The 13933-nt window shown below is 46.9% G+C and overlaps 1 protein-coding gene across 8 annotated transcripts in view; it reads left to right on the forward strand.

Moving 5' to 3' along the window:
* Window positions 1-13933, forward strand: part of SEPTIN6 (septin 6) — a 75345-nt gene that overhangs the window by 41334 nt on the left and 20078 nt on the right. For all 8 annotated transcript variants that reach the window (XM_059680175.1, XM_059680173.1, XM_059680171.1 and 5 more), the window contains exons 4-6: window positions 572-758; window positions 3293-3454; window positions 11431-11527. In XM_059680175.1, the coding sequence (XP_059536158.1) occupies window positions 572-758; window positions 3293-3454; window positions 11431-11527 (446 nt within the window). The remainder of the gene's footprint in view (window positions 1-571; window positions 759-3292; window positions 3455-11430; window positions 11528-13933) is intronic.

Below are 13933 nucleotides of genomic sequence, written 5' to 3' on the forward strand. Positions count from 1 at the left end.
GGGTGCACTTGTGAAGGCTGTGGTGGGGGCTAGTATCTTTATCAAAATTTGCCCAATTACTTCGATTTTAAAATCACAACCTTGGAGGAAATGAGAACTGAAAACATATCTGGACCTTAGGGGAGCCAAGTGGGGAGCGCCACTGAACCTTGCAATACTGAGTGGAACCCAGAGCATTCTGACGGGATTCCCCAGCAACAGGGTCAGGAAGAAGTCCTGGCCACCACTGGGTACCCAGCACAGAACAGAAGGGATTTTGGCATAATCGGGGAAGGCTGTATGGAGGAGATGGGCATTCAACTGGGCCCTGGGGTCTGGGGGGCAGTATTGTGGTGATAAGAGAAAAATGGGCATTCCAGAGCGAAGGTGCACAGATGGGCATAAGCTTGGTTCATGTGAGGATCAAGGAGGTGACCAGCCAGATGGGATTGGAGGTGCACTGAGGGGAGACGGAAAAATCCAGCTCGATGGGGAGAGTCAATTACCGAGGACATTTTAAACTTCGACAAGGGATTGTATCGAAATCCCCATTTTTGAAGTGGCCAGGCCATTTCCCTTCTCTCCCCTTTAGCTACAAGCCCATCGTGGAATTCCTCGATGCCCAATTCGAAGCCTACCTGCAGGAGGAGCTGAAGATCCGCAGGGTCCTGCACACCTACCACGACTCTCGCATCCACGTCTGCTTATACTTCATCGCCCCCACGGGTCATTCCCTGAAGTCTCTGGACCTAATGACGATGAAGAAGCTGGATAGTAAGGTATGGAGGCAGGGCGAGGGCAGGGGTGAGGCTGGGCAAGCTGGATCACTCTTATTGGTCTCTCATGCAAAGTAGCAGTGAGCTCCAGGAAAGGTTTTATGGTCTCTTCGTCCTCTCCTTTATTCCCTGTCCCTCCATAAAGATGGTGCTGTTGATCCAGAGCCTGTGCCAAACACTGTTTTCCCAACATGAGGCACAGGTTTCCCCTGAGCCACCTTTCTGCCCTGATCCCTCTTGGGCATAAAGGTACATGTAAGCAAGATGGCTGTCCCGGTCTAGGGGCTCGGGCTTTGGCAGTGGAAAGATGTTTTTTCTTTGCCCATATGTTAACTGACCTGCACTAAAATCAAACGTGCAAACTTGACGTTGAAAGTTATTATTCTCATCATCAATACTGATTTTTCTAATCGCAGCTAACATTTGTTAAGCTCTCATATGCCACCATTGTGCTAAGTACTTCATGGAGCATCTCAATGAATCCTCACAACAACACTATGAGGCAAACACAGTCGATATCCCCCATTTTACAGAGAAGAAAACCGAGGCTCTGGGAGGTTAAGTGACTTCCCGTTGTCATTTAGCTGGCTATTGGCAGAGTCTAGAGTGGAATTCAGATCTGTGGCACCATGTTCTGTTGCCTCCATACCTGAAACAGATGGCTGCGGAAATTGGGCTTGTCCCACTTTAAGAGAAAATGAAGAATGCAAATCCCACTCCAGATATAAATTAGACGATGATTCTTCATGTTAGAGGACTATTTGCTGTACAAAAGACTTGACCGTGGAATTCTTTAAAAAACCCAATTACTAGTGCATTTCTTCCTGATGTTTTGTAGGTGCCTGACACTGTGATGGCATTTTATAGGCATTATTTTATTTCACCTTTCTAATTATTCAGTGTGGTGGGTACTATTATTATTCCCATTTTACACATGAGGAAATGGAGGCACAGAGGATTCAGACTGAGCTCTCTCTGACTCCAAGGTTGTTGTTGTTGTTGTTTTAACAAAAACATAATTTATGTGCAATTATTTAGTAGCACATCCACTATGAAAACTGAAAATCAGCTGTAATAAAAATAGAAGCAATTTTTCATTTTTTGCAGCAATGAGCTAACTGCCCATGAGTAAGAGGCTGCTCTGGAAATGCCGCCACGCCCTGCATGCCCTGTATAGGGCAGCAGAGAGCCACACAGCTGGTGGCCCGGTGAGTGGGCAGGTTAAGTAAGCAGCCTTTGGCATATTTATAGTGTGCGGATGGAGGTGTGAGGAACAGCGATGAGGAGAATTGGCTCTGCCTGCTGTTCTACCTTGGCAAGGGCTTTGGCCCCCTCCCCTCCCAAAACAGACTTCAAGGGAAGTGCTTCCAAGGTCCGCTGTGATAACAGTCTCCTGAGGCAACGTGCAAAGGAGGCAGAATTTGTCTTCCAAGTCTAAAGCTCCCAGTCCCTGCTTTCAGAGCTCCTTTCAGGGCCCCAGCACCATCCATGCCACCCCATCGGAGGCTGCTGGCAGGAATGACTTGCTCTTCATGTGAACCTGAGCTTGGGGCACTCTGTTTCATTAAGCCATGTGCATTTCAAGTTTCTTTACCTTCCAGCAGTTAAAGCCTTGTCCCTTCTTGGGGGAATTTCAAGGATTGGGGTTCAGGTGGCTTGAATTTGGGGGGGGGAGCATTAAGTCTTTCTTCTGCTGTTTGAAATTGGGCATTTCTGCTTGCTTTCTTTACGCAGAAATTAACCACAAGCCTCAGGCAGCTAGTGCATTTCCTCCTAAGGTTTTATAGGTGCCTGACACTGTGATGGCATTTCATATGCATTATTTTTGAATATGTCCGATCAAATTGGTAACTGAGAGGGTCTTCTTCACCTAATGGGGGTGGTTCATCAGTGTTTGCTGCTAGAAAGAGGGCCAAGTGTGCATCTTCACTGAACCTCCCCTTCCTACCATCCCCCATGTGGGTCTCCATCACCCTGCCTGGGGCTGGCATGCATTGGATGGGTTGGGACAGTTTATTATTAGCAAGGAATGGCTATCTCTCCCCCTGTCAACCACAGATTTCCAGCCTTTCATCTTTCTGCTGCAAATCACCAGAGCAGTGACCTTGATATGAAGATATCACACGGCTCATCAATTTGGATCTGAGCTGGTAGACAGCTCATGGTTAAGCTTGTGGACTTAGGAATAAGGCTAAACTTGGATTTGGATCCCAGTTCTGCTACTTACCTGCTCTGTGGCCTTGGACAAGTTATTTAACCTCTCCATGCCTCAGTTTCTCATTGGTAAAATAGCAGTAATGATACCTCCTGGGAGGGCTATGGTCGGGATTGTGTTAATCTATGTAAAGCACTTACTTCAGCGCCCAGCACTTCGTAAGCACTCATTGTCATTGATTATATTATTTGGCTATAGAGCTGGCCAGTCCTAGACCATTGGGTTGAGCTGCTCCCTCTGGCAGCTGGTGGAAGTCCTAAGCCATGCTGCTATCAGTTGCAAATTACCAACAATGTTCCTACTGTGCTCCTCCTTTCCGTAGGTGAACATAATCCCCATCATTGCCAAATCAGATGCCATTTCTAAGAGTGAGCTAACAAAGTTCAAAATCAAAATCACCAGCGAGCTTGTCAGCAACGGGGTCCAGATTTACCAGTTTCCTACGGATGACGAGTCGGTGGCAGAGATCAACGGAACCATGAACGTGAGTGGGAGCACAGGGGTTCAACATTCTAGCCATTTGCTCTTTATTTTTATTATTGTTATTATTTCACCAAATAGCTGTCATACATCTTCACTATCCATTTTAGTGTAGTTAATTCTTGGTTATCTGAGTCTCAGGTGTTTGTTTGTTTTAAATATTTAATTTTTAAAATGTATTTTATTGATTTCAGAGAGGAAGGGAGAGGGAGAGATAGAAACATCAATGATGAGAGAGAATCATTGATCGGCTGCCTCCTGCCAGCCCCCTACTGGGGATTGACTCCACAACCTGGGCATATGCCCCTGACGGAAAATCTAACCATGGCCTCTTGGTTCATAGGTCAATGCTCAACCACTGAGCCACACCGGATGAGCTGAGTATTTGTGAGAGAGAATTCAGGATGAGATAGCTCCTCTTTCCTAGTGGTGGCTGCTTCAGAGCCTCAGTGATTCAGAGATAAATAGCCAGAGACTAAAGGATGGAAAGGCTGACTCCAGAAAGAGTCTGGAGCAGGAGATTCAGACCTCCCCTTCCGCCCTCCTCTTTGATGCCGGCTCTGGTCTAGGCCAGGCAGCCCCAAGAGACTGCTGGAAAGACAAACATTCTTTGTCTCTGAGCAAAACAATGCTGTGACAATTGATGCGGTGAAAGAAGACAAGGCTAAAAATGTTGGCTGGCTTTGGAGACTCAGGGGTAATCTGTACTCAAATAATCAAGCCCTCTGCTCCTGGGAGGAAAAATGCTATATGGCCCCCATTTTTCTGGTGACTAGAGGAATATTATTTTTAAAGTTTCAGGATTATGCTTTGGTTTATTAAGTGTCAATGAATTTTTTTAAAAAAAGCAACTTGCCATCTTGCCTCTCCTCCCCCTTTCCCCCTCCACTAGAGGAGTGAGTAATGAAGAAGCAGAGAGTCAAACATCGCCTCATGCTTCTTTACAATGTGTTGTTGCTGTTGCTGTGAAATCTTCAATGTTATGATTTCAAGGAGACAGCTAATAGCTTGCGGAAAGCCTCTGCTTTGGGAACAGATTGCTTTTTCTCTACTGAGAGGCATCAGTTTTTCCTAATGACATAATGCCTGGGTATAGCCAAACTCAGGAAAGCCTTGTAATAAAAACCATTTTTAGAAACTTTCCTGCTGCTGCTGCCCCGTAAGTTATCGTTATATCTTCAGCTGCCATCTCCTATGAATTGACCAACAAATTAGCATAGTGGGGCAGCAAGTCATTGTCTGTCCTGACTTCCTGCTTATCAGTACACCTGAGATTAGAAGTCCCTTATCATCTTTGACAAATCTGGTCCAAAAGGATGGCTATGTGGATTATGGTAGATGAAATTATAACCAGCCGTGAGCACTTAAAAACAAACAAACAAACAAACAAACAAACAAAAAAAACACAGATTAGTACTTATTTTCTCAAGAAGTCAGGATGTTTGAATGAAAACCAGGCTCTGTCACAATGAGAAAACCTGAAAGGGTGCCTAGCCTACAGAAAAATGGGAGCCCAGAGAGAAGTGTCACTTGTCACTGGCACTGATGTCTGGAAGCACCTGTCACCTCAGAACATAGGACCTCATAGACATCTTTAAACATGGATTCCTTAAGTCACCAGGAAACTTTTCAGGCTTGTGGTTTGCTTTCCTAAGAATGGAAAGGGGCTAAGAGTTCTCTGAATTTTCAAGGTGTCACACAAAACTACATGTCACTCACTACATTGTGGATCAGGACTGGCAATTATTTTGGCCTCTGCTCCCAGCTCAGCCTTGTCCTCCTGTTTGACTGGGGCAGGCATGGCTAGGGTTGGAAACTTCCCATGCTATAAAGCAACAGTTCTCAACCACACTGTTTGGGCTGTGAAGGGGTTGGGGTCCTATTTATGCTAGTCTAAACATTGCCAGTAGTTCACTTTGAAAAACTAAATTGTTTTCCTTTTTAAAAATTAGAGTTGACATAGAAATTTATATTAGTTTCAAGTATATAACATACATAGTGATTCAATATTTATATTCCTTATGATGTGATCACCTCCATAAGTCCCCACCTGTCACTATACAGAATTATCCTAATATATGAAAGCCCAGGATTGTAACAACCGATTACAACCGAAGGCTGATCAACCTGGAATTCCTTCAGTCAGCACTGGGTTGCCATGGAGACCCAGCACTGACTGCCCCACTGCAGCCTGGCGACCGGGTCTGATCTGCAGCCTCAGTGGCAGCTGTTGATCAGTACTTGCTTCTCTCTTTCTCTCCCTCTTTCTTTCGGGCTTCACCAGCAGCCAGGCCTCTGTGGGGGCTGCTGTTCAGCTCCACATCTCTGATCAGGCCTGGAGGTGCTGACTGGCATAGGAACTGACCAATTAGAACCAAATGTGGGTGCTGTGAAGAACCAATGGTTGCCTAGGAGGCGGAGCTTCTGACACTGACTGGCATAGACACTGACCAATCAGAACCAATTCTGGGTGCTGTGGAGAGCCAATGGCTGCCTAGGAGGTGGAGCCTCTGACTCTGACTGGCATAGAAACCAACCAATCAGAACCAAATCTGGGTGTTGTGTGATTCCAATGGCTGCCTAGGAGGCGGAGCTTTTGACACTGACTGGCATAGAAACCAACCGATCAGAACCAAATTGGCCAGCAGAGGAGGGCAGTTGGGGGCAACCAGGCAGGCAGGCAGAGGCAGTTAGGGGCGATCAGGCAGGCAGGCAGCTGGGCAGTTAGGAGCCAGCGGTCCCAGATTGTGAGAGGGATATCCGACCTAAACCGGTAGTCGGACATCCTCCAAGGGGTCCCCAATTGAAGAGGGTGCAGGCTGGGCTGAGGGGGAACCCCCCCCCCCAGTGCATGAATTTGGTGCACTGGGCCTCTAGTCCTATATAATAAAGAGCTAATATGCTAAGTAGACAGGACGGTGGAACAACATTCCAGAACAACCTTCCAGAACGACAAGTGGGCGGGGGGAGGGGCACGCCCGTGGGGCCTCGAGGCAGCTGGGACTGCAAAGGCCTACTCTTGAATGAATTTCATGCATTGGGCCTCTAGTTATAATAATATTGATTATTTTTCTTATGCTGTACACATCCCCATGACTCATTATTTTTTTTTATAACTGGATGTTTAGTGGGTTTAGGGTTATCATTATAACAATATCACTCAGCATTCATTCCCTGGCATTCCACCATGCTTTTCTGAGTGGGAAAGAGAGGGTGGCCTCCAGCTACTGTGCCTGGAATTGGGCATGCCTGTGGGAGGGGTCATGCATGTGAATGCTATGTGTTATGTGTGTTGTGATGGGGGATGGGATGCTATAAAATATATACACAGGATTGCTTAGCCACCGTTACAACTGTGTCAAAAGTCCCCAGGGCCTTCAGACAAGTGTGGTATATGAAGCTGCATCATCTGAAACCTGGGCTTGGGTGGGAGGAGGAATGGGTGCTGGCCTTTCAATTCTGGATTTGACTCCAGCCCCACAGCCTCAGCCACCCCGGCCAATTAATATGGGAACTGGGTTGGAAAAAGTGGAGAAGCCCCTTGCCTAAGTGGAGAGGACCGTGTAGCCATCCCCCTGCCCACAATTTCATGGCAGGAAATGAAAATAATGAGGTCTCAGCCTTCCCCTTGACTTCTGGTGGCTCTGAAAACCCTGGTTTCAGATTGAGGGAGCAAAGTAGTGAGAGATCTTGTGGCATGCTACTTTCAGTCCACGCTCTGATAACTCTCAAGATTGTAGACTTTAATACTAAAAATTGCTGTGTTGTTCAAATTCAGTGTTGTTCTTTGTATGGCTCAAACCATGGCCAGGGATCAGGCAATAGGCCCAATTATTTTACTTGTCTCACTTGAGTGGCCACTTGTGAGGTCCTGGGTTTGACCCTTATATAGGCATTTGGTCACATGGGTGACCTGTAGAGTCACAGGGAGACCCACAGGCACAAGCCTGTTCTTTCTCCGGAGGCAGCAGTGCCCTTTCCATCGTTTGCACACACTTTTGTGGGAATCACCAAGGACTGACTTGAAAATCAGTCAATGCTCTTGCTCAGTCGCCATAGGAGCCTGAAATGGGGGCGAACATAACTAGCAGCACAACTGGGAAACACTGTCAGCCCTGGGAGGAAGCCACACCTAACTGGATATTGTCAGATGAGGAGAAAAGGGCCCTGACAGTTTCTATTTCACCAGGCTGAGGGGACTGATCATCTATCCTCCCAAAGCATAACAGATGTAGTGGAACCAGGAGAGAATCATTCATGCCAACTGGATTATCAAACACTTTAAAATATGCCAAGAGGAATTGAAGGTAGACACGAGACAGGAAAGGTGGTGAATCTGGAGCTAGACTCACAAGATGAAGCTTGAGGCTCTCTCTTGTTGAAGTTTTCTGAGACTGGGGCATCTGACCTCTGGGGGCACCTCATCAGAGGTCTTCTGGGTGAGACAGGTTGACGGAGTCCCCTTAAGGAGTCTGTCGCTGTTTCAGCTGCAGCACTGTCTTGCATCCATCAGAGTCTCCTCCCTGGGCCCACACATACCCAATGTCACCCCTGGGAGTATGAAGGGAGTACCTTCTCTCTGCGCTTCTTGACTCTATTCTGGCTGTCATAGCCATTAGTCTCTCAAGAGCAGCAGAAAGAGGGCCTGAGCCTGGCCCCATGATTTCCTGCCCTTCACAGGTTAGCTAACTTCTAGCGAATGCCATTTAACCTGGAGGCACAGTACAAGCGGCTGTGGGTGACTGGGGGGAGGCTGGCATTTAAAGCTTGGAGAGTTAGGGATCCAGGCAACTCATTTAACCCTTCTGTGTGCAGTTCTCCCAAATCATGAATGGGGTTGATAATAACTGTCCTGTAACACTGTTGTGAGAATCAAATGAAATCTGCCTGGGAGCACTAGGACATGCTATCCTTGCATATACTTATCAGAACAGACTTTGATGCCAATTGCAAAGGAGTGGGCCGTGGGAGGTTTCCTGAGCCCTCTGAAGCTGCCTGGGTGGGGGCTGTGAATTTTTGAATGGGGAGGGGTAAAATAACAGCAGTTTAAGAAAGAGAGGAAGCAAGTGACCCTGTCATTCTAACTAACAATGTCTTTTGGAGATAAATATAATAGGCCCAAGGGAATACTCACATTTTTTATGCCTTTATTCTCTTTTTGTTATTTTTTTCTGCTTTTCTCTTGAGCCCAGAGAAATACCTCCCACTTCACACAGCCTCCTCCTCCATCACTTCCTTTGAGAGCCCAGGATGTGTGAAAATGATACAATGTGGTTTTTCTTTCTCACCTCCTCCCTCAGTCTAGCCCTCCGCCATCCAGCCCTCCACTATCACTGCCCCCTGGTTCTTTTGTTTCATGTGGCCAAAGCTTTGAGGTCTCTGCAGGAAGGGCAACATTTTCCTGGAAAGTGTTTGGGGGTGGGTTTGAGGCTCCTGACATGTCTTTGGTTCCTGAGTGAGAATGAATTATACCCAGATGACCCCCTGGCAAAGCCAGTTGGCAGAGGTCAGAGATCTCTGGCACTTGGTCAGGGTTTTTGAGATTTCAGTGTCCCCCTAATGCCACACGTATCACATGCATGCCCATTGACCCTCTTTTTTTTCAACATTTTTATTGATTTTAGAGAGGAAGGGAGAGAGGAAGAGAGACAGAAACATCAAGGATGAGAGAGAATCATTGATTGGCTGCCTCCTGCACACCCCACACTGGGGACCGAGCCCATAACCTGGGCATGTGCCCCAACCAGTAATTGAATAGTGACCTCCTGGTTCATAGGTCAACGCTCAACCACTGAGCCACGCCAGCCGGGCCCCAATGACCCTCATGATCATTCATTCTCCTAGTAGGACTGATGAAACATTTCCCACCTTTACCCCTTTCTCACCTTCCGTATCCATAACCTCCTCTTTCCCTCTTCCCTATGTCCCTGTTTCAGGGACGGTCAGCGGAATGTGAAGGGGTGGCCTGAGATGCTACTCTGAGAGCAGCTGAGAGAGGATGGGGTGAGCCACTTCAGCTGGATGGTCAAGCACCACGGGGGATTAGCAGATGTCCTGGAGCTGAGCTCGTGATTAAGTCCGGTGTTTTTCCACTCCTAAGAACATTCTTGGGGTGCAGAGCTAGAAGAGAATGGAGAGGACGGACTGGTTCTGAGATCGGTGCACAAATTAAATAAACAAAAAAACATTTGCTGTAGGTTTCCCAGAATTGAATCGCCTCTTCTAATCTGACCTTGCACAACCAGTTCATCCTAGGGTTTGGAGTGCTCACCTCATCTGCTGCTCTAACCTCGAAATGGGGGTGGCAGACCAGCAGGGGTGGGCTTTGAAGTCTGAGAAACCTGGATTCCACCTCTTGTTCTGCCCCTTACTACTGTGTGATTGCTGGCAAGTCACTTAGCCCTCCTGGCCGTCAGTTTCCTCTTCTGTAAAACGGGATAAAAAATACCTACCTCAAGCATTGTTGTAAAGATTCAATGAGATAATGCAGGATAGAGCAGCTGATATGGCGTACATAGAGTTGAGTCAATTGCTGCGGCTAATATCAGTTCTACAGCTACAATACTATTAGCACTATTGCTACTGCCTACTGCGAAGCCTGCTTTGACTTCCCACGGTGTTAGCTGCTCCCTCCTCTGTGTCCTTCCAGCCCTCGAATCTCTGTTTATAATCTGGACCTTACTGTGTTATCATTGTTGGCATGTCTCTCCCCTACCAGACTGTGCACTCTCCAAGGGCAGGCTCTGAACTTTTTTAATAGTGTATTCTTTTTAATGCCTCGTACATAGCAGGAACTCAGTAAATATTTATAGAATGGAAGAATGAGCCATGGATCAAAATATCTGCGATCGAGGCCTGTTTCTCCAAGCAGGCTAAGAAAGCTCTAGTGGACTTTTTACTTGTCCTTGTCGAGTCCTTTTAGGGAAAGCCCCGCTTGGAATCACCCGGTCTGTAAACAGTATTTATTCAGTGCTTCCATTTGGCCAGTGGTCACTCAGCTCTTATTACCTGACCACCTCCCTGCAGAAGGGGCGCTTTCCCAGGCCCCACACTACCAACTGGGGGCAGTTGCCTCTTCTCTGACCCACAGAGCCTTCATTAGCCAGGCCTCGCTCCTCATTACCCCCTGCAAGCACCAAGCTCGGACCCCTCTTCATACTTGGTCTTTCTTTCCTCTCTACTATTCCCATGGCCTTGCCACTGCCATTCAAGGAGTATTGATGAAGCACCTACTATGTGCCGGACACCAGAGCATACATTTGAGCCCTTGGTCATATTCCATCTTATATGATTTGGGGTATGTAAATCGAGCTTCCCCAACAAGATTGTAAGCTCCTAGAGGGCGAGGGAATATGTTTTCTACTTCTTTTGTCTCCCTTACAGCACCTAAAACAGAATCTAACACACAGTCATGGGCATGTGGATAAATACGTATGGACTTGACTTCTAGGCTCAAGAGTTCAGTGTGAGCTCTTCCTCCAGGGAAGGACAAGAACAAGGAGCATACAGCTCAGTCAGCAGTGTGGTTTCAGTATACACCTATTTTCGGTGTTTATATACTCACACTCTAGGGAAGGGGGGCCAGTGATACCAGTACAACTGTTCTCCTTTAGCCTCATGGTCCCGATTGCCCCCCTCATCCCACTCACCCACCTTCCAAAGGCTCTTTCCCTCAGCAACTGTGAACTAATCTGTATATCTGCTTATTATTCTGCTGATTTGCTTGCTGTCTTTGTCTATTCCCTATGCATTCGGCCATGTCATTGTTACCTTTTATTGTGAATTTCTGAACAGCAGAAGTCTGGACTAGGCCTCTTATCCCCAGGCACCCGGGGAGCTTTAGAAGTGCCTCTTGATTGTTGATGACAGTGAGAAACGCTGCAGTGTGAGGGCCTGAGGCCCAGGAGATGAACAGCATTTGTATTGGGGAGCTCTGCCTTCCTCCTGGAGTTCTGAGCTTTTGTTTGCCTTCTGTTTCAGGCCCACCTGCCTTTTGCTGTCGTTGGCAGCACAGAAGAACTGAAGATAGGCAACAAGATGATGAGGGCCCGGCAGTATCCTTGGGGCACAGTGCAGGGTGAGTCTCCAGGAGACCGGGAGAAGGAAGCTCCTTCTATCTGTCTCTTTGCTTGACCCCACTGGTTGACCAGTCCCTAACTTGTTCCAGGTCTCTACTCTTTTATCTTGGGCCTCAAACAGCCATAGTAGTTGCCAGCAGGCAAACTCTGGCTTCTGGATTCTCTGCCATGAGTAGGCTCTCTTTGTCTCCAATGGAGAAAGCATTCCTAAAACAAAAATAAGTGTACCTCTTGAGCAAGGTGGGAAGGAGTGTGCAAGAGAGCATGTGTACTTGCTCTAGCACATCAGGAGACTTACAATAATGTCCAAAGCAGAGCTGTTCATAATAGTAAATAATTAGAAACAACTCAGATATTCATTAAAAATAAATTAGATGGCCCTGGACAGTGTGGCTCAGTTGGTTGTGCATCGTCCCATGCACCGAAAGGTTCCTGGTTTGATTCTGGTCAGGGCACATACTTCCGTTATGGGCTCAGTGCCCAATAGGGGGTGTGCAGGAGGCAGCTGATCAATGTTTTGCTCTCACACCAATGTTTCTCTCTCTCCCTTTCCCTTCCTCTCTCTCTGAAAATCAATAAAAAAGTAAATTTTGAAATGTTCATATAATGGGATATTATACTGCAGTGAAAATGAATGGGTTATAGTTACATCTACATGAATGCATCTCAGAAATAGATCATAGAAGAATAGGTCATAGAAGCTAAATAGGCCACAGAAGAATACATGTATTATTCTATTTACATGAATTTCAATAGTAGACAGAACTAAACAAGATATATATCTTTAGGAATTCATATGTAAGTGGTAAAACTACAAAGAAAAACAAAGGAATGATTAACCCAAAAGTGAGGTTATATGTCATGGTGAGGAAGGAGGATCATGAGCTCAGGAAAGGCCACTAGGGAGCTTCTAAGGTGCTGGTAATGTTTCACCAAGGCCCTGGATATATTGGTATTCATGTAAAAAAAATTCTTTAAATTGCACATTTCATGCACTGTTTTGTATGTGTGATTGATTATTTTGCAATTTAAAAACAAACGTATATACAATCAGGAAATTCCTTTTGTGGTCTGCTTGATGCGTGTGAAGTTACACTCGGACTAGTCCATTCAGTACATGAAACTAGGCCTAGGACTCTGCCATGGGTGGAAGAGGTGGCCAGCCTCCCGAGCCTGCAGCTGTAAGCTAGGTCTGGGATTGCAGGGGCACCATGTGTGACAGGGTGGCTGATTCACTGCAGACTCATCCCTAACGCTGAGAAACAAGTGAAAGCTAGTGGGAAGTTGTCCATATCTCACCCACAGGCCGGCATACTTTAGGGCACAACAGAGACCCTTCCGCAGTAGTGGAATTTGCCGTGGCTAAGACAAGACTGGTCGTCAGAACTGTGTCAGGTTTTGGTCTCCTCTGCCAGCTGGGGCTGGAGATGGTCCACTAGGAACATTTGCAAATGGTTTCTGAACCAACAGGCCAACAGAGGGAATGAATTTGTGGTCTGAGAGACAGGAACCTGAGGTGAAGCTAGCAGGTGTGGTTCCAGTACTTCCTCCAACTTAGACCACTCCCCACCTAACCAACAAAGTGGTTTTTGAACATTTTTCTTATAAGTCGGGGTTAACTGTTGTATTCAAGTGAGGAAGCTGTTTGTTGTCTGGGCAGCATATAGGGGCCTTAGAGTCACTCCTTCTGACCGACCACCAGGGGTCACGGTCCGGAGACAGAGGAGGTGATGGTCCTGAAAAGTTGCCTGACAGATGCTATATTTCATATTAGCTTATGTTCAATGACAGTGAGGGGCTTTATCCCAAAGGGAATGAGCATTAAACAGAGGGGTCATGTGAGCTAATTTGGGCTTTGGAAAGATTACTCTGCTGACTGCAAAGCAGTTGGCTGCAACTATGCCCCACGGTGTCATCCCGGACCCTCCCCCTGCCCTCACTACCTTCTCCAAAACACCCTGCAAGACAGGGTATGGGGTGACTGTGCTTGTTCATCATCTCAAGCCCCCCTTTCCCCACATGGTCAGACTAGACACTCCCATTCTGACACAGGGCAGCCATGCCTGGATACATGAGGCGGAGCACTGCTCCCAAACTTGTGTTTGAGCCAGAAGTCCACATTGCTATTATTTGGTCCACATCTCTGTCCTTCTTGGTCACTGCCCCAAATGCAGACCTTTGCCACACTCTTTTGAGGAGGGGCTTACCCACTCAAGCTGGAAAGTGGGGTCCACTTCGGTCACTATTGCTGCTGTCAGGCCGTATCCACCCTCTAAAACACACCTCCTTTGAAGCTTCTACCATCCAGATGGGCCATACCCCTCCTTGTCACTGTCAGCTATTGATGTCCTACTTCTTCCTCCTTATTCTTTGGGGACTTTGACACCTAGTTATATACTTTGCTT

This window comes from Myotis daubentonii, chromosome X (assembly GCF_963259705.1).
Source record: "Myotis daubentonii chromosome X, mMyoDau2.1, whole genome shotgun sequence".
Classification (NCBI taxonomy): Eukaryota; Metazoa; Chordata; class Mammalia; order Chiroptera; family Vespertilionidae; genus Myotis; species Myotis daubentonii.